This window comes from Panulirus ornatus, chromosome 29 (assembly GCF_036320965.1).
Source record: "Panulirus ornatus isolate Po-2019 chromosome 29, ASM3632096v1, whole genome shotgun sequence".
NCBI classification, from domain to species: Eukaryota; Metazoa; Arthropoda; class Malacostraca; order Decapoda; family Palinuridae; genus Panulirus; species Panulirus ornatus.
Window position 1 is genome coordinate 9,627,112 of NC_092252.1, and position 20,213 is coordinate 9,647,324.

The following is a 20,213-nucleotide window of genomic DNA, read 5'->3' on the forward strand; positions in this document are numbered from 1 at the left end:
CGAGGTTGTCTGGGGCAGGTTGGTTCTCGTGGTTAACGAGGTTGTCTGGGGCTGGTTGGTTCTCGTGGTTAACGAGGTTGTCTGGGTCTGGTTGGTTCTCGTGGTTAACGAGGTTGTCTGGGGCTGGTTGGTTCTCGTGGTTAACGAGGTTGTCTGAGGCTGGGTGGTTCTCATGGTTAACGAGGTTGTCTGGGGCTGGGTGGTTCTCGTGGTTAACGAGGTTGTCTGGGTGGGGCTGGTTGGTTCTCGTGGTTAACGAGGTTGTCTGAGGCTGGGTGGTTCTCATGGTCAACGAGGTTATCTGGGGCTGGTAGGTTCTCGTGGTTAACGAGGTTGTCTGAGGCTGGCCGGTTCTCGGTGTTATGTCATCATTACCTCCCCCCCCCCCCCCCACACACAATGGTTCAAGGTCACAGGGACGATTTATCTATTCCTTGAGTACACGTAGTTGTCCAGGGGCGATGATGAGTCACGTTTAACATGTTCCCACGGGGCCTTTAAAAGGCCTTGATATGCCAATGTGTGCTCAATTACCAAATAGCCATGAGACGTTCGTTTGCTATTATGGTGAATCTATATCATGGAGATGTTAATTTCCTAACCTATTAGATTCATTACGTCTCATAGACATTAACATATTAACATGTTAACATAGCAACATGTTAAATCTAGTTCAGCCTATGCAGTTTTTTGTCGACTAATTGTATAGGTATAACATAACACTATGGGTTTCCATATGTCTTAGATTCTCCATGATTTCAGTTCCTGCACTGTGTTTTCTTTGCTAAATCGTGTTAAATCTATTATTTAAAAGCTGAATCCCATTTTTTTATCAATATTCATGTACATATTTAGGTTACTTTAACTGATTTGAAAATTCTCTCTCTCTCTCTCTCTCTCTCTCTCTCTCTCTCTCTCTCTCTCTCTCTCTCTCTCTCTCTCTCTCTCCTAGTCAGACCTCATCGCAGGTACTCGTAGGTAGGCAGGTAGGTACTCGCTCTACCTACGGTGAGAGTTTGTCATTGAGATTGGTAGGTAGTGAGTGGAGAGAGAGAGAGAGAGAGAGAGAGAGAGAGAGAGAGAGAGAGAGAGAGAGAGAGAGAGAGAGAGAGCCGGCTCTCTCATGACTCGTGGGAACGGATGTATCATGAGTGGGAGGCTGTGGAATCCGGTTAATCGCATGCATGACTCTCATGACAGTGGAAGTAAGGAAATACTTGGAGCTCGTGTGTTATTTGCTCCTTGAAAGTGTTCTCTTAGTTCTGTCACTAGTTCCACTGTGTGACCATTAGTAACACCAAGAGTTCTCTTACTTCTGTCATTAGTTCCACTGTGTGACCATTAGTAACACCAGGAGTTCTCTTAGTTCTGTCACTAGTTCCACTGTGTGACCATTAGTAACACCAGGAGTTCCTTAGTTCTGTCTTATTTCCATTCGATGATAAAGCACCGTCTGAGTGTACTGAATGGACACTTAATTATTATACAGAACTTGTGTTATTTCTGAGAAAACTGGCGAGGTTCTGTGGATTACTTTAGTTTTGTGGTCATTCTCGTCTAACTGGCAGTTTGCAGAGTGTGGTACAACTGGGTTTTTAAGATGAAGGTGTAAGGGATTACTACAGCAGTGTCGACCTTACGCACGTGTTCGTGACTTGTTTATTGTGGGTGTTATGTAGAGGTCACTACTGGTTGTTGGACGTGTTGCATCCCTGACGTGAGTGAAGGTCAGCACACACACACACACACACACACACACACACACACACGGGGTAGGGAGGGGGCAACGAGGGAGGTAGGGAGTGGTGGTGTCAGGTGGGCGCCCTGGGGAAGGGTGGCCAGCCGACAGGTTGCTCAGGGCAGACCAGACCTGACCTGCCCAGGAATGATCCTCTCAGACGCAAGTCTTGGGAGGGAGGGAGGGCGGCAGCCGGCAGGGGAGGGATACTAGGAGCGGTGGGGAGCATTGCAGAGGAGGGGGAGGAGAACCGAAGGGAGAGCCGGTGGGGAGGAGACATAGTGGGGGAGGAGGATTGAGCGGCTTTTAGGGAGGCTTAAGGTTACAGACCAAAGTCCTGAGGGAGTTAGGGTCATAGATAAGAAAAAAAGGAAAATAAGAGTATAATTGGTGAGGAAAAGTATGGAGGCAAATAATGATATAGAGAGGTGGGTGTGCGGCGTACGGTAAGGTGTGAAGTCTAGCCTCGGTTGACCTGGCTTGGATGAATCGGTAATAAAGACCAGTAGCCGGAGACCGAGGGTGTGAGATGGTTCCGGCGACTATCCCAACACTCATGAGTCGGGAGGGTACTGCATCCCGGCAGGTTAGTGTAAGACGATGATGATGGTCCCCGGCATCACTTCAACACGAGGAGCCTGAATGCACAGGATGATAGAAGTGGAAAGGAAATCACACATCACTATAGACGGGGAGATACTGAATCTTTCTTAGGTATTATATTACATAGGGTTAGATCCAGGACTGGAAGGAGAGTTTTGCCATGAAAGAGTTGAGACGCGAAGAATCATCACCAAATTATCAAGAGTGATTATTATTGTCAAGAGTGATAATTAGAAATATCATTTGTCTGTAATGGACTGATGATGGTGGAGATAAATGCACGATGGTATCATATTAACAGTGAGAATTAATCAGAGGAGTTACAACAATGGATAAGATGAGAAATTACCAGGATAATGGAGGACTTAAATGTTAGAAACAATTTGAAAACAAGAAAAGCTGAGGTGAAATGGTCATGTGAATGTACAGTGAATGGAAGACACGAGATATGCTAAGAAGTATTTTAACTGGACCTCTGAAGGAAAGCGTGTAGCAGGATGTCCTAGGAGGAGATGAATTGAGAACATCAAGAACTGGCTTTTAAGAAAGTGAAGACACTGGAAGAAGTTGAAGAAGCCAGAGGGTACGAGGACAAGAACGGGTGAAGATGGGTTGGGAGGCGGGAGACTGATTAGACACTTGAGCTTTCCTTGCGTCTGGTGAAAACGATTTAGGTCAGCTAGATAAGAAGCCCGTCATCAAGTGAGTGGGCGCTCGTTCCCTCTTCCCAACCTGTGGGGAACAGGCTGGAGGCTTTAGTGATGCACATGAAAGACACTTGCTGCTCCTGCAGATGAATTTGATTCAGAATGTATTACAATGGGAAGATGATTCCATCAGAATACAGTGAAATCAAAATGGTTCTGAGTATAGTTAGTTCACAAGGCGGACTTTCATATTTTTTTTTTCCTTTTCTCACAGTTGGTACCGTAGATAATTTGCACGATCTGACAGTAGTTCAGGCGAGTGAGGGTTCTAAACAGGTTTGTTAGAAGTGATGGTCCAAGAAACATTATTAATTCTTCAGAGGACGTAGTTTGGTAATGGTGGAGTGGCATTAGTGATGGACTCTCTGAGAGACTGGTGGTTAAAGACTTATGACTTATTAGTGACTGGAGGCCTCTAAATAAATGACTCGTGGCCGTTTGTGCATGTCCTGTGACTGGAGGTGAGTAAAGGCGCCCCTAAAGTTGGAGGCTGATGTAGGTGTCATATTGTGGACTCCACTGATCCACTGATCTTGTTTAAGAAGTAAGGAAAAGTTCCTGACGAAAGCTTCTGGTAGTATACATTATTCCTTGGTGTGGTCGTGTTAGATTAAGTATATTTGTGCAAGAGACGATTATTGATATCAGGGATGGTAGATGAGAGAAAGGAAATAAGATAAATTGATTTTTCTGGAAAGTGATCAGAGATAATGGAGGGTCCGGATGAAGATATCGTGGCCATTAAAGGTGGAGTGGATAGTGTCAGCTGGACTGACGATCCTGGAGGACAATGATGGAGATCCTACTCCCAGCAGCTGAGACGTGGGAGACTCAGGGTTTTGATGGAGGAGTTACTGCAGAGGTATTAATGATCATTAAAGATGGCAGTATGCAGGCTACGGTTGGGTATCATAATGAGAGAGAATCATACAGACTTCCTTACGAATATCTTATCTTAAAGAACAATGCTATCTTCGTGTGTACTTCTTGGGCGAGCACGAATGCCTCGGGCGGCAGTTTCTTGAGTTTAATTTTGTGCGTCCCCAAGACGAACTAGACACAGGCTTCGTGGGAACGGAATTTGGCTCTTGAGTTATAACATTATAGAAGAGATATATCGATGTGCTTTCGTTTCTTGTACGCGAGTTGGACTGAGGCACGAAAGTTTGGCGAGATGATGCTCTGGGAGTCGTCGCTCCTTGCTAGCTGAAGATTTTGTTGAAGCCCAGTGAAAATGTGTGGCCAGCCAGGTCATGTGCAGTAGGCATACAGTTGTGACTTCCTTAGTCCGTCACTGTGCACCATATGGAACTCAAGTTATCTTATTATTTTGAATAGTTTACAGATTTTAGTTAAGGATTTTGAGACTAAGGATCCTGTTGACGTCAGTATTCCTGACACATCTTGGCATCCGTTCCCTTCAGTGACAAGTTTCTAGTTTTGTCAGGGAAGGTTATCATGTACATCGTGATGATCAGATAATTATGGGAACTCTATAGATAACACTGTTAGATTGTGAACAAAGAGTTCACCAAAACAACGTTACTGGAAAAAGAAAAAAAAAAGGTCGTGGTGTCATCGGCCAGAAGTGGTTCAGAGTGTCAAGGTATTCTCAGACGATCAATTAAACCCATCCTTGTTTTTGTATTGGCCTCCACCTGTTGCCCCTCTCCGTCCTCTGCCCTCGCTCGCTTCATTATTGCTCCCTCCCTTATCCCGCTTATCTCTTCATCTCTCTTGCATCTCTTTATATATATATATATTTTTTGTAACTGTGTCTTTGTTTTCGTGAGTATTGTGTTTGAATGCTGTTGTAGGTTTTATTCTAGTTATCATGGGTGCTGTTGCATTGTCTTATCTGAGATGTTTCGTTTTTTTCCAAAATCGTCTTGGTTTATCCCATTTTTTTTTTTTTTTATACTTGCACGAACACTTTCTGATGTCATGATTTATGTGCCTCATCTCCATCCCGGTACTACTCCTGTAATTAACATTACTTGTATTAGTGACCCTGGCTTCATATTCCCGCACCTCATGTCTCCCGCACTCACCCCTGCTTACCTCATTACTGTCCCCGCCTCATCCCGACAACCCCAGAGACTATGGGAAAATCGAACAGGTGGTAGACCGACCGCCACCCTCGGGCGCTCTTAGGGACCTTAGCCGGATGCAGTTACCAACTGGATTTTCGACCTTTCTGTGGTGTGTTGTAAGGGTTGTTATGTTCTCCCTTGGTTACTTAGGGTAGGTTCTATAAGCGTGATGGGAGAATCTTTCATTATTTCATCACTGGCCTGTCCTGTACTATCCCCGAGGCTTCGAAAAAACACCCTAACTCCTGGCTGCATCCACACTTTGTACCTCTACGCCTCCCAACAACTGTTATTTCCTTACTAGTTCGGTCGGGTCCTCCTGGGCCTCCTCGTTCTGAGACGAATCAAACCGACCAGCGTCCGCTGTCATATGACACGCTTCACCTGGAGCATCTTAAAACTACTTAAGTTTTAAAACTCTCTCTGGTTGTATGATTTTTGTTTATTTGATTAGTATGCGAGGCACGTTCAGCTCCGGTGATACAGGTGAAAGGTTTTATGTCACCAATTTGTACTTTACAGTCTGACTGAAGAGGCTAAGAAATTACCAAGTATTGTTCTCTCTTGTTCGTGGTCGTGTTCATTGGTATGCAGTCTTGTTCATGTTATGGTGGATCACCCCTACCCTACCTCCACTCCACCCATACCCAACCCTCTCTCTCTCTGTTTGCACAAGTAACTAATTCATGTCTTGGTCTCTTTGTGTTTCTATTCGTTCTATGATATATTTACGTGTTGAATTATTGTCCTGTTCGTTTCTTCGTTATTCCCAGTTTGTCTTCACTGACTCGAGGTAGCTTCGCCTTCAGTTGGTGCGAGTGTGTTGATCATTATATAACAGATTAATGTTTTTACATTTTCTTCGTAGTTTCATAATTGTCTTTCTTTTTTCTTAGTGTTTCATCTCCCTCCTCTGCTCTCTCTCTCTCTCTCTCTCTCTCTCTCTCTCTCTCTCTCTCTCTCTCTCTCTCTCTCTCTCTCTCTCTCTCTCTCTCTCTCTCCTGCAATTTTCTCAGTCACGTAATGGAAGTGTAAAATTCTCGGAAGTTTGCCCGTCCGCTCTTCTTTTTCTTTTTTTTTTCTTTTTAGTGGTCTGTGTTTCTGTGGTCGTACGTGTTTTTGCGGTCATCCGTTATTCGTGTCCTGGCCTTTTTTTTTTTTTCCTTTAAACACTCTTCCCCTCCCTCCTCCTCCTCCTCCTCCTCCTCCTCCTCCTCCTCCTCCTCCTCCTCCCTCCTCCCCACCAAGCCTGCCTGGCTGGCTGCCTGCCCTCCCCTCCTCCCTACCTCCTTCTCCTTCTCCTCCTCCTCCTCCTTCCCGTCTCATCCCTCACCCTCTGCCTCCCCGCGCAACCGTGTTCCACAGGTCGACCAATGATGATTGAACCAGATCTTCACACTTCCAGGGTACACCCGAGACCTTCTATCATTTGCTCAGACAAAAATGTGTCTGTAACTTCAATATATATATATATATATATATATATATATATATATATATATATATATATATATATATATATATATATATATATATATATATATATATATATATATATATATATATATATATATATATATATATATATATATATATATATATATATTTCCCTTCCCTTCACTCTTAACAACTTGGTCACTCAGGGAATTCTCTATTGTTTTGTGATTATAATATTTTACCTTTCTGGTTAGTCTCGGATTTCTTATGATTCCAGTTTTTTATTACTGTCTTTCGATCCCCGCGTTTTCTTTGGAAAAGTTGTTGGATTGAGATATAGAAAACGGGCTGTGTCATGTTTAAGCTTACATACAAATGTTTATGAATAGAATGATGATGGTTGTGATCAGGTTCAGGCCTGGGAGCAGGTAAGGTGTAGTTGGCCAGGTGTTTCCTCGTTATCAAGACTCTTCCACACACTCACACACACACACAGGCGAATCCTCTTCGCAAGGAGCCTTCGCTCTGACCACGTATGTGAGCATGAACCTCAGCGTATCTACCTGGCTTATGGTCTTGTCTGGACGTAACATTTCTAAGAGTTTTATTATATTTAACGGTGCCGCCAAGCTTACTGTGGGTCTCGTAATGTTACAAGACAGACGGAGAATATGTATTAAAGTTCGGATGGGAATCTTGGTAGCACATGTTATCGCTGTTGGCTTATGTGGTGGGAGCGGGATGGGCAGGGCTGAGCACTGTGCTATGTTATTACCCACATGATCACTTTTTACCCACCAGTGTGACCTGCCCACACACACACACACACACACACACACACACACACACACACACACACGATGGTGGCTGACCTTGTCCTTGTCTGGCTCGGTTATTTTGCCGCTGAAACACCTTGAGAAGGACGGTACAACCCTTGAGCACGACGACGGTACCGACCCTTGAGCACGACGGCGGTACGACCCTTGAGCACGACGGTACGACCCTTGGTTATAAGGGTCATGTTGATTACCCATCATGCTAAAGGGTCGTCTTGTCATACCCTAGGGTTACACCATCGTCGTTCTCAAGAATCGCACTGTCGTCGTGCTCGTTGGTCGTACCGTCGTGCTTAAGGGTCGTACCATCTTGCTGAATGTTCGTATCGTCGTTTTTCAGTGGTCGTGCCGTCGTGTTCGCGAGGCAACTAGTTAACGTGTGTAGCCGGGGTAGCGCTACGGTTCACTACCCAGCCGGTAGTTAGGTGGCAGAGCCCACCCCTCACACTGACCCGCAGTTGGTCATCAGACGAGCCGGTATTTTAGTGTGTCGTTACATCACGCCATCACCATCGTCCCTGTGATGATGTCGTGACCTTGTGCCTCCTGCCTCTGAGATACGCTAATGTCGTGTCGAAAAGACGTAAGATGTATGATGGTCGCCTCGCTTGTAGAACGTTAAGTTTTCGAAGTAGCAGTGTTGTACGCGTTCGTCCGTGTGACAGGACAACTGTTCGACCATTGTTCACACCACGCCCTTCTGAGGCTTGACTTCGAGGTGTGTGTGTGTGTGTGTGTGTGTGTGGTATCGGCGGTTTCAACCTGTGTTCTGCTAGCGTGCTATGTTCATGGTCGGTTAGCGCACTTATTTATACTGAGAGGGAGTATCGGAAATGTATCTAGAACCAGAGTCTTGTCGTCCCAATGTGTGTGTCTCTCTCTCTTGATGTTCTTCACACGCCGCTACAAGTGGCTGAGACAAACCAACAGCCTTGTTAGTAAAGGTAAGTGTCGTTGAAGATTATCGATCCTCCGTGTAGGCAGAGGTATACAAGCGTTACCAGTTCTGTACAAGGAATGGCAGCTCAGATTTTTTGATTATGAGGGTTATTTATTTATTTTTTTTTTTTTTTTTTGTATTCGATGGCTTTGCAACGGTGAGAGCGAGTGTGCCACCAACCAATCATCGTATGGACAGCCTTGGCTACACACGAGCAACCAATCATCGTAAGGACAGCCTTGGCTACACACGAGCTCACGCGGACGAATAGCCACCAAGACGCGCGAGCTATTTTTACGTACAAAAAAACGACTAAAACAATTCTCTCCCGAGAGGAGCTTGTGCCAGGATCTAGACGTCTGCTCCTCTCTACTAATAATCACGTACACGTACAAGCCCTCCTTCACGTGCAGATAGCCACCAGTCCGTGCGAGCTCTCACGTACAGATGACAACTCCCTGATGCAACCCATCGAATATATAGATATAGTCACCATTCACAATCTTTAGATATCTCACACTCTCTCTTTACCGTCCCTTTGATGTAGTCCGCCTGTCTGCACACTCGTTAGGTCGTTAACGACTGAACCATCATCATTGGCGCTACGTAGGGAAGGTCGTTATGTTATTATCCATAATGATAGCCATCTCCCATACGTCTGGATGATGTCATTTGTGTTCATAAATGTAACTGTAACGTTTGTATCTAGCACAGTCACTCATTTTCTTCCGTGTAGTTGAATAAGAGAGTTTGAGATGCTTTGGTAAGGATTTTATTGCGAAGGAATATTGTGCCAAAGGATTACGAGAGTAAATATGGAAATTTAGAAGGTAAATATTTGAAAGATAGAAGATAAAGTCTCTCTATATAGCAGGGTCGAATGACAGGGAGTACTGAGCAAACCTGTGGCAGCTAGACTTGATGAAGACAGTGGGTGTTTTTTCAAAGTGGTTATCATCACTGTGTGTGTGTGTCACTGTACTTTTGACTTATGACATTACACAGTTCCTTGTGTTTGTGAGCAGGAATAATCGCATGAGTCGTAGTGCTGGAAAACAGGGTGATTTTAGAATACCACATCACTCTCTTAGGCTGTTCTCACCAGATTTTTGTTCGGAGCAGTTCATGAGACTGGTATGATAATGTAAGGGGAGATTTATGTGCATATTTGTCATACTGTCGTGTTCAGGAGTCGTGAGGTCGTGCTCAAGGGTCGTAACTTCATGTTCATGGGTTTAAACACCTTGAAAAACGTGTGTCAGGGTTCTTAACAAGAAGCTGTCTGAGAATCATGACAAAGGTGTCGTTTCATGCATATGGAAAGGGTAGGGGAAACTTCCAAGAGGTGGGGGTGGGGGGAAATTAAAGTGGGTAGGGGAAACCCTCAGTGGGTAGGGGTAACCTCAAAGGGTAGGGGAAACCTCAAGGGGTAGGGGGAAACCCTCAGGTGCAGAAAACTGATCCCAAGGGATGGAGGGTTTGAGGGAGGGAAGGAGGAAAAGGGTGAGACTCGGAGATGGAGAGTGTGAGGTAGGAAGTGAGGGAGGGAGGGAGTGGGAGGAACCCTAAGTGATGGTGTGGTCAGCTGGGAAGCCTTGTCAGGCAGGAAGCTCGTGAAGGTGTTGAAGAACTACGTAGGGAGGTGGGGGTGAGTCTTGAACAGGTGAGTGAACATCCTGTAACCCATGAAAGGTGTGTCAACAGATAGAGTGAGAGCCAGTGATCCGTAAAAGGTGTGTGAGGACGCGGATGGACGTCCAGTAATCTTTAAACGGTGTTTAAACAGATGGACTGACATCTGTTGACTCTTGTCTTTAAGTGACTCGGAAAGAATATCGTGACCTACTTTTCTTGCTTTCCTCTCTACTAACTCCAATTCTACTCTCTCTCCTTCTGCAGGGAGCCACGTGGGGCGTGGCCTATGAACTGACGGGGGAAGCCGCCCTCCGATACCTGGAGGCTCGCGAGGTGGCGCTGGGAGGCTACACCACCGCCGTCGTCACCTTCTTCCCTCGGGACGGGGTCCTCAAACCCTTCCCCGTGCTGCTGTACATCGCCACGCCCGCCTCCAGGGAGTGGGCGGGCCAGGCACCGCTCCATGAGATAGCTACCCAGATAACCCAGTGCTCTGGACCCTCAGGTGAGCCTAGCCGATACCTGACGTGATTCATCATCTCGGATGTTGAATATGACGTCAAAGTCAAACTTAGAAAAAGAAAAGTTTTTGAAACACTTACATATTAGTAAATTACAGTGATATTCACTGTATACTTACATTAGTAACGTGCTCAAAGGTAGTAGGTACTTCGGTAAAACTGGTGTAATAGAATAAGCTTAAATTCATCAGACTTGGACAAAAACTCTAACCTTGCCGGTCCTGGCAGCGGGGCTGGTTGTCTCACGTCTGTGTTTCTCAGTAACAAGTAGACCTCGCTTGTAGGTGTTTGTAGTACTACGTTGGTACCTAGTGTGTGAGTGTTGTTGTGTCGGTACCTAGAGTGTGAGTGTTGTTGTCTTGGTACCTAGTGTGTGAGTGTTGTTGTCTTGGTACCTAGTGTGTGTGTTGTTGTGTTGGTACCTAATGTGTGTGTTGTGTCAGTACCTGATATTTGGGGAGATACTTGTACTGGCACCTAGTGTGGTTTGTTTCTGGTAGTGGTACCTGGTGTGTGTATGGGGTGTGCATACCTGGAAATCGTACTTAATATGTGTTGGGATTGCTGATAATGGTTTTTGGTATGTAGGGGTTGTTATTGGTACATTATCTTGGTAAGATAACTGTATATTTGAATATATAATCTCTGAAAACAGTATGTACAGTTGAAGGATGACAAGTTACAGTATGATATTAATGGTAGCAAAATTGGCAGAAAAAATCAAATATTGACCTTGCTGGATCACAAGTCCTGGTGAATATTGATTTCTTTATTCGTTTTTCTTGCACTTCTGTTGACCATATTTATCCCCTTGAATTATTTTTTGAATAAAACTTAGTTAATTGAACTTTTATGCTTTTCAATTTTTAAGTAAAGCAATCTAATCTGAAAATATCATTATTGATTTTTCTTTCAAAATGTTCAAGGTATGAGATATGTTAACATAACCTGTGGTTTGTGTGTGGCAGGTCACAATGTGGAATATCTCTTACGTTTGGCGGAGTTTATGCGAGAGAACATCCCTGAGGGTTACGACGATCACCTGGCGACCCTTGAGGCCCTCGTGAGGCTACGGATCAAAGAGAACAACCTTTGCCTCAAGACCCTCATGGGAGATGGCCCACGGGAGCCACAGCCTCAACCAGTAGCAGCAGCGGCGGCAAACGCAATGCAGCAAGAGCCACAGGCACCAGAAGAACGACGGGACACCTTCCAGTTCTCTGCTTCTCTACCTCCCAAGAAACTCCGCTGTCTTAATGTCTAGAATTAGCTGTATGGCGTAGGTTGTGTGACCTACCGCCATGGAAGACTGAACTACTCAGGCCATGGGCTGCAACTAAATGGAGGACAAGGACACCATGATCTACCATTCCGAAATAAACGACCGTTGCAAGGTGTTGATGATAAGACTTTCTTGCAGGAAGATTCAGTTAAGACGTGATGCTCTTTCCACTGTCATGAAGACATCATCTACACGTTAATACTTAATATCCTGGATAAATATTCCGTGAATATCAAGACACAAGATTTATTATATAGAGTTGGATTATCACAGTGAACTTTTAGTGCCAGACAGTTAATGCAATAGTTGATAAAGATAGACTGCTATTTGTATTGCAAGCAAATAGGATATCCATGTCAGAAACTCAGGAGAAAAGCTTTACCGCTTATGCGCAATATGCCTTTGAAAGAGACTGACACAACTAAACATAAAGCAGGTTTGCGAAAATCTTATCGGTATTGACATAAAACACACCATGGTCTTTTAAGATCAACAAATCCTACATGCTAAAAACAGAGTTGCAGAGTAAGCAGGTTTATGGGAAATCAAATGTCCTCTTTTCCTGGTTGGAATGTTGTGATCTTATGACAGAACAGAAATTAAGTGCTGTTCTACAGTCACGTTAGGTAGTATTTTTTTTCTGTATATTCTTTCACCATTGGTGTGAAGGAATAGACAGAGCAAAACTCATGCCATGATACAAACTTATCAAGCGTTGTTGTGTCATAAGCACACATCAGAGGGAAACGGTCATTTTAGTTGTCCACAGGCACATTGGAAGGAGTAAACCCCCCACCCTATTGAATTATGATGTGTTGCCATACAGCACCATCATTCTTCATTGCTTATGACTAGACATGGAATACAATTATTTTTCATGACATTACATATATCTTAATAGTTTATGCTGTGATATGAGCTATCATATTTTCCTCAAGAGTAGTTATTTTTGTATGAAGTAACATGAGCGAGTTTATCCTATTTTTTATGAAATGTCCTTGTTGGATTTTTAGTTGACGTAAACTTTTGTATTTTATTTCGTATGTGACAAGAGCTCTTGTATTTATTTTTGACATGACATCAGTTTCTTTGTTTTATGATGCAAGTGGTAGTATTTTATAGCACTGGATGAAGCCATTTGTCGTTTTGCTTATGATGCCATATTAATTTACTGTGCATGATGTAACAACCTCTTCTGACCTCTATGATATGGTTGAGCTATACTTTTAAGATTTCACAGGAGTAACTATATTGTTTAGGAAATGACAAGCAGTTTTATTGTCTTATGATGTGACATGACAAATAGCATTGCGACATGACATCAGCTGCTCCATTGTATCATGGTGCAAGTTGACCCCTTTTATTGTGTATGACATGGCACAAGCTCATATGTTGTGGTATGACATCACATGAGCTTTTCTGTTGTACAGTATTTTGAAATGAAAAGAGCCATTCTCTTGTATCATGACAAACCATGACCTAATACTTTGATATGATATAAATAGCAGAGAATAAGCTATTGGGTTTCAGAGTTTTTTTAGATAATGTATGATTTGTAATTGATTCATGGAGATGTGAGTAACAGAGAGTAAGATTATGATAAGTCAAAACTTGAGCATAAAGACTGTAATATGAAACAGAAAGATATCGCTTTATTTAAACATAACAAGATAAAACTTGCAATCACCTACAGTAGTACTGTTATCTGTTAGGGAAAAAATCTCCACAGTCCTTTTGGCATTATTAGAAGATTAACTTTTTATATTTGAATATATAGTTTACAATTTCTGCAGAATCAGCAAATGTAATTTAGTATGGTTATTCCACAAACTTACAAATTGTCGACAACTTTGAAGTCAGTATATCAGTCATCACAGTTTTTCTGTGAATTTATTCAGTTATCTGTCTAGAACTGCATCGGGACTACTTTTCAAAAAATAAAGGGTCCTTATATTACCCAGGTCCTCTTCCCAGGAGCTCCTGTAGGTCCTAGGCTGCACTACTCGGAAGCAGAGAGATTATAAATTCCTTTGGAGGTGACTTTTCATTTGGCAGTGTAATCTTGTGCAGGTGGAGTCTTGTAACACATTTTTGTGAATTCCCTGCATGATAGATTTCACTCTATTGTATTGATGACATGAAGAGCATTGTTAAGATATTAATGTATATTTTAGTTATTCATGATTATTAATCTAAAAGGAATCAGTAAAGAATGGGCATTGTTCACAGTCATTCCCAGATGTGGACTATGACCTCATCTAGATCACAGTTTTTCTGCATGCAACTATTAGTTGATATGTTTTCTTTATGTTCATCTTTTCTAAAACTAAATTTTTTTCTTAGCAGTTAGCTCTCAGAGGATTATGTGATATCATCAGTTACAGTCAGTCTGCCAGAATTACCTTTTGTTTATTTTCTCAAATAGTCACTCACACTTGAAATATCAGTTGATATATTGGCTGGGAAAAAATTACATCCTGAGAATACAAGTACAGTCCAAACCAACTCAGCGTGCCATAAATGTGTATATGCATATTGTGCAGCTATGAAACTGAATGTATTATGATATTAAACCTGTATTGGAGACCTTGTTAGGGCATATTGTACTGAGTTGTATATGTATTATTATTATTAGTAGTAGTAGTAGTCGTAGTATTTTTGTATACACACAGGAACATCTTTTAAAACATCAGGGACTCCTACAACCCTCAAGGCTCCACTACTCCCACTGGCAGGGATAGGATGGGCTACTTTAAAGCGAAAAGTTTTCTGACAAGGCCATACTTTTTTCCATCAACCAATGATGATATAGCTTTGCAAAAGGTGAATTTTTGCCTTCAATGTATGAAATGTAAATGATGTTATTGCATGAATTCATTATGAAGTATCAATTATGAGTAATTTTCGAGGTTCATCTTTCTTTTAAAAAATCCCACATTAGTTATCATATTAAGCATCTCTAGAATGCAAACTTATCTTGGTTTAACTTGTTTGTTTCATACCTTTAAACTTTGAGTATAGTCTTACATTTGCTATTCAGCCAATGCAGAAGCCTGTGATATTTAGAACTATACTTTTCAGAAGAATGTATAATTATTGTCCCCATGCACTTGTGATTACTGCAAAGAATTGTATAGAGAATGCTTTATTATTTTGTTCCTTCATATTGGGGAAATCACTTATTTAATCACTTTGAATTCATGAATTTTTATGCTTATTTGCAGACTCCCTTTTATTTCATGGTCATATAAGTATCTGGGTAATTCTGTTACATTTTTAGAAAAAGAAGGACTTTGGAACTTTTTTAGTCCAGGTAGCTAAGTGGAAATTTGCAATTCTGCATGCACAAGATACAACTAGTCCTCAATTTATGGAAGGTTTCGTTCATAATTTATCTTAAAATTAGTTTTCCATAAATTGATACGTACCTTTCCCATTAGATTCCGATATGCAATAAAGGAAGCATTCCAGTGGAAAATTTTTAAGACCTAAGGCGTCATATAATTGGAAACATAAAAGTTGTACTTAAGAAAATTTTTTTTTTTGGGTTTGTGAATGGCAGTATAACAAGATGTTCTTGAATGGAAGTCACATGGTGGGTGATGTTGGGATAGGACACCGCTGTACTCCTCTGTAGTACAGTACTCTTAGCAAAAGCAGTCTTAATTACATGGTTGCCACTGATGCTATTTACAGTGCTACTGCCAGTGTCACTTACTAATCAGGACTAGGGTGAGACACTGTCTTCATATATGGCCTAACTCACCAAGAGTGAAGGGTGCTTAAAGTTTGGATGTTTTGATTATATATATATATATATATATATATATATATATATATATATATATATATATATATATATATATATATACGCTACCTCACTAACTCGGGAAATGGCGAATAGTATGAAAAAAAAGAAAAAAAATATATATCTATATATATATATATATATATATATATATATATATATATATATATATATATTTCTTTTTTTTTCGTATTCATTGTACTTAGTTCCTGTCTCCCATGTTAGCAAGGTAGTGCAAGAAATCTTGCTCAGCAACAGAAGTTAGTTTTTCCCTTAACTTTTCCATGTCTTTCGAAGTTTTGTGTCTGTATCACATTATTCCTTAATTTCGAATTTCTTTAACTTGAAATTTTTGTATGGCTGTCTTCCATGAATCAAGGGACTAGATATATAGGTTTTCATAAAACATAACTTTCATTTATTTAAGTGTTCCTTCTGAAGTTGTTGCTGCCTTAGTCAGACAGGATGATATGAAGTTGTACAAAGTGAAAATTGAATTTTCATGGGTACAAGATTTCCAGAAAATATAATGTTAAGATTCCATCTGTGTCAAGACACTTAGGAGATAAGAAGGAAAAAGAAAGGGATAATATTTTCAGTATTACCCTTTAGGGATTACTCATTCTTAACTTTACCCTTAACAGAGGTCTAGAGCATGAGAGTAGATATGATACCTCCTCATCATATATGTTCTGAAGAGATTGCTTGGCCATGAATCAGTGTTCTGCTTCCATTCATAGGCTATCCTCATCTCTTATAACTTGACAATCCTCAGATGAGGGAATTGTGAATGATATCACATGTTCCTCTGGGTTATGTTATATAATCCTCTTGGTTTAACAAGAGCATAGACTTTCCAGCTGGTTTAACAGCTGTTAACAATCTCTGTAGAAATGTATGAAGCCTTGATTGGCAATTTTATAGGGGCGGATCAAGGTAACTGCCATGTATTATGTATGAAAATGCATGAGATATTCAAAACATTCTTATATGGAAGTTAATAGCTCTTCTGTAATTAACTCTACAATAACAGGAAGTGGTTATCTTTAATTATTTGGTTAGGCTCTGAAAATATAGCATAAAAAATAACAAAAATGCACTTTAATTTCTGAGTTTTGGGGGTAAAGAAAATGGTGGTATAGAATGACTGTAGTTCATAAGTTCTGAATACGAGTTTGGATATATATGTTTTAGCAGAATTGAGACCAGAAGGTACGCTTTAATTGTTGAGAAAGTTTCTAGAATGGCAAATGGAATACAGGTAAGGTAAAAAATACTCTTTGCATTATGCTGTACTTCATCAGTAAGAATGTGGTCTACAAGAGTGTGTCAAGTTGGCTTTCAAGAGTTTTTTATATAGGTTTTCAAGAGTCAATGAAAGGCTTGCTAGTCTATTGATCAGGTTTTAAGGACATTTTTTCACTGAGGTTTCGAAGACTTTGAATGACAGAGTTCAAGGAGTCTTCCACAAAGGCTTCCATGTTTCTGTTAGGCAGGTTTTTTTCCATAAAGCCTTTTATGAGTTTGTTGAGAATGTGTAGATGAACTATTCATGAAGATTTCAAGAAATTTTTTAGTGGGATTTGTCGAGTAGAGTAGTACTTTAGGAATTTGCTGATAGGATCTTAGAAGCCTTTCTGGTAATTATTTCTTTTGGTGTTTGCACATAAAGCTTGGAAGTTTCCAAATATATATTGTGTAAGCTTTTATGTATGTTTAGGATGCTGCCAAGAGAAAATTGAGTTGGATGTCCAAAGGCTGTTCAAGAAAGTAAACTTCATAAAATGTACCTTCCATGTCCATTATGTTTTGGAAGAAAATTGTTTATAGATCACTATATATAAATATATACATATATGCTGCCTGTTGTAAGTTTTTAGGATGAATGATAAATTTTCTTGAAGTGAGGAAGGTCTAGAATGAAGGAAATGGGATTCTTCACCTAAGGACACCCATTTTTTGGATCCGCCCATCATAAGTGTTTACTATCAGCACTTTTCTTGTTGTATTGATATCTGTCTTCTGGTAGGTAATTATAACCTGTCCAAGGGTTGTAGAGACCTGTATTCTGGTGTACTCATGTGATAAGAAGCAACAGTATTGTAGGCTTAGTTAATTTGAGACACAGTAGATGAGCTCATTCATTATTGCTGAAGCACTACATTTTCTTGTTCTTGTGCGTATTCAGGCACCTGAGGTGTGCACTTCCACATTTCCATATCTAAATGTATCATACTGGCAAACCTAGCATATGAAGCAGCTCCTTAAACGGTTGATGACTAACTTAAGGCTGGATATCACTCTCAGTACAGGCAAACTGGAGAACACTATTGTATTCTCATTAACTGAGTGTGGAAGAAATTCTTCAGGTCTATAGGTTTCCAGTGGGTAAGAGAATATTGCTCTTTTAGGAATATAGAAGTTACTAGGAATACAACACCAGCACCTTGCTGAAATCATACAAATGAATTGTTAATACGATATCTTAAGCATGTTTTTGCACAAGCATCATCATCACCATGAAAAGCAAGTTGAGGAGCAGTATCATTTATGTAGGTATTTCAACATAAGTGATAAATTTCATCATATACAGTGATTTTCAATTAAAGGTTTGTTTAAGTTCACTTTATTCTTATATTGGCTCCAGCAAACTTTGAACTTAGCAAGAATTGAAACTTCAAGCTGTGGTCATGTGGTTTCTGATTTGTAAGATGCATCTGAATTACAAGAAACAGCGGAGGTAAATGTAATTGAAGGTTCAAGTTTGTATAGGTACGGGTTATAAGCTAAGGTTCAGTGAGGGCAAATCACTGCACTCTTTCTGTAAAATCCTTTGTTACTTTTTCATTTCTTTGAATGGTGAAAAATCAAATGCCAAAAGGAGACTCATGTTCTTTGTCCAAAGAGTCTAAATGGTAAACAGTCCAAATATGTAGCCAGTGAAGGTAAAATGACTGTAATCTCACTATGCATTAAGTCTATGTTATTCTTTTTATATTTTGAACTATGCATTTAGTGAAAGTCATCAATATCAATTCATCTGTATGTTATTTTAGGCAATTCACTAATTCATGCTTCTTGAATATATCTCATGTTCATAGTGTTTATCATTGATATCTGTATCTAATGTTAAACTCTGTGGCAAAACTCATGACAACAAAATAACCATAGAAAGGAATTTTAGCCAAAACTGCTGATTGTATTAGACTTCCATCAAAGAAATGCTGGTGAAAATTTAACTGAGCCAATTCATATTACAATGTAGTGTGTAATTAACTTTTACTGTGTATTAATTCACTCTACTGATTATTTATAGACAATTCAGTATAGTTAGTGAATGTCTTTTATTATTTCATATTGATCACTATAAAACAGCTATTGGCCAGACTTGAAAGGAGATATTTCACCCCTTTTAAATAAATGACTAAATAAATTGATCGGTATCCTCTATCTTTGTTTCATTTCATCCTCATATATATGCATTAACTACTACTACTATGTATATATATATATATATATATATATATATATATATATATATATATATATATATATATATATATATATATATATATATCCCTGGGGATAGGGGAGAAAGAATACTTCCCACGTATTCCCTGCGTGTCGTAGAAGGCGACTGAAAAGGGAGGGATCGGGTGGCTGGAAATCCTCCCCTCTCTTTTTTTTTTTTTTCTAATTTTCCAAAAGACGGAACAGAGAAGGGGACCAAGTGAGGATATTCCCTCATAGGCCCAGTCCTCTTTTCTTAACGCTACCTCGCTAACGCGGGAAATGGCGAATAGTATGAAAGAATATATATATATATATATATATTATATATATATATATATATATATATATATATATATATATATATATATATATATATATATATATATATATATATATCCTCACTTTGCAGTAGATCGCCAGACGAAAATGCAGTAGCCAAATCCACCAGCTACTATATAAACAAGTCAGCGACAAATGCTTTAATTATCGTATAGCATGAAAGACATGAACATTAATGTATTTGATATTCTTAATGGTAATACATTAAACATTAGTCATATCTTCCTAAAAAAAAGAATGATCTTATGGTTTGTAATTACTAGTCATTATATTTGTTTACATCGCATACAATGGATTGGCTGTGTAAATGTCTTATATTCCCGTTCTCGTAACTTTCGCAATCCCTTTCGTCTACCACACATTTTTTTTCCTTTATACACATGTTTCCTGTTATCTTTCTTTTGTTACACATAAGCAGTAAATAATTGAATATGAATGCTAAGATGTTTTATACCCTATGAATTAATCAATCGAGATTATTGTCTGCTGGCACAGAAAAAAAAAATGGAAATCGAAAAGCTAATGGGATGACTGGGTTCACGGCCAATCCCCAGGAATCTGACAGAACCCTGGATATCTGCTTCCGTCTCTGTTGACAGGTGAATTTTCTCAACCCATTAATTCGTTCTTTCTCAGCGAAGGAGAAGTTGCACGCCAATCTTATAGGCTATACGTTTTGAACAAGAGGCTGTCATCTTCTGGTATGTACTTTTGTAACGAAATTGTTAGATTTGGCAAATTTACGAAGTAATTTGTGTCAG

At 40.2% G+C, this 20,213-nt stretch overlaps 1 protein-coding gene across 1 annotated transcript in view; it reads left to right on the forward strand.

The window, feature by feature from the left end:
* LOC139758071 (putative glutathione-specific gamma-glutamylcyclotransferase 2) overlaps nt 1-19,048 on the forward strand; it is a 56,410-nt gene extending 37,362 nt beyond the window's left edge. The window contains exons 3-4 of the mRNA XM_071679147.1: nt 10,254-10,494; nt 11,479-19,048. Coding sequence (XP_071535248.1) covers nt 10,254-10,494; nt 11,479-11,774 — 537 coding nt within the window. The 3' untranslated portion in view covers nt 11,775-19,048. The remainder of the gene's footprint in view (nt 1-10,253; nt 10,495-11,478) is intronic.
* The last annotated feature ends 1,165 nt before the right edge of the window (nt 19,049-20,213 follow it).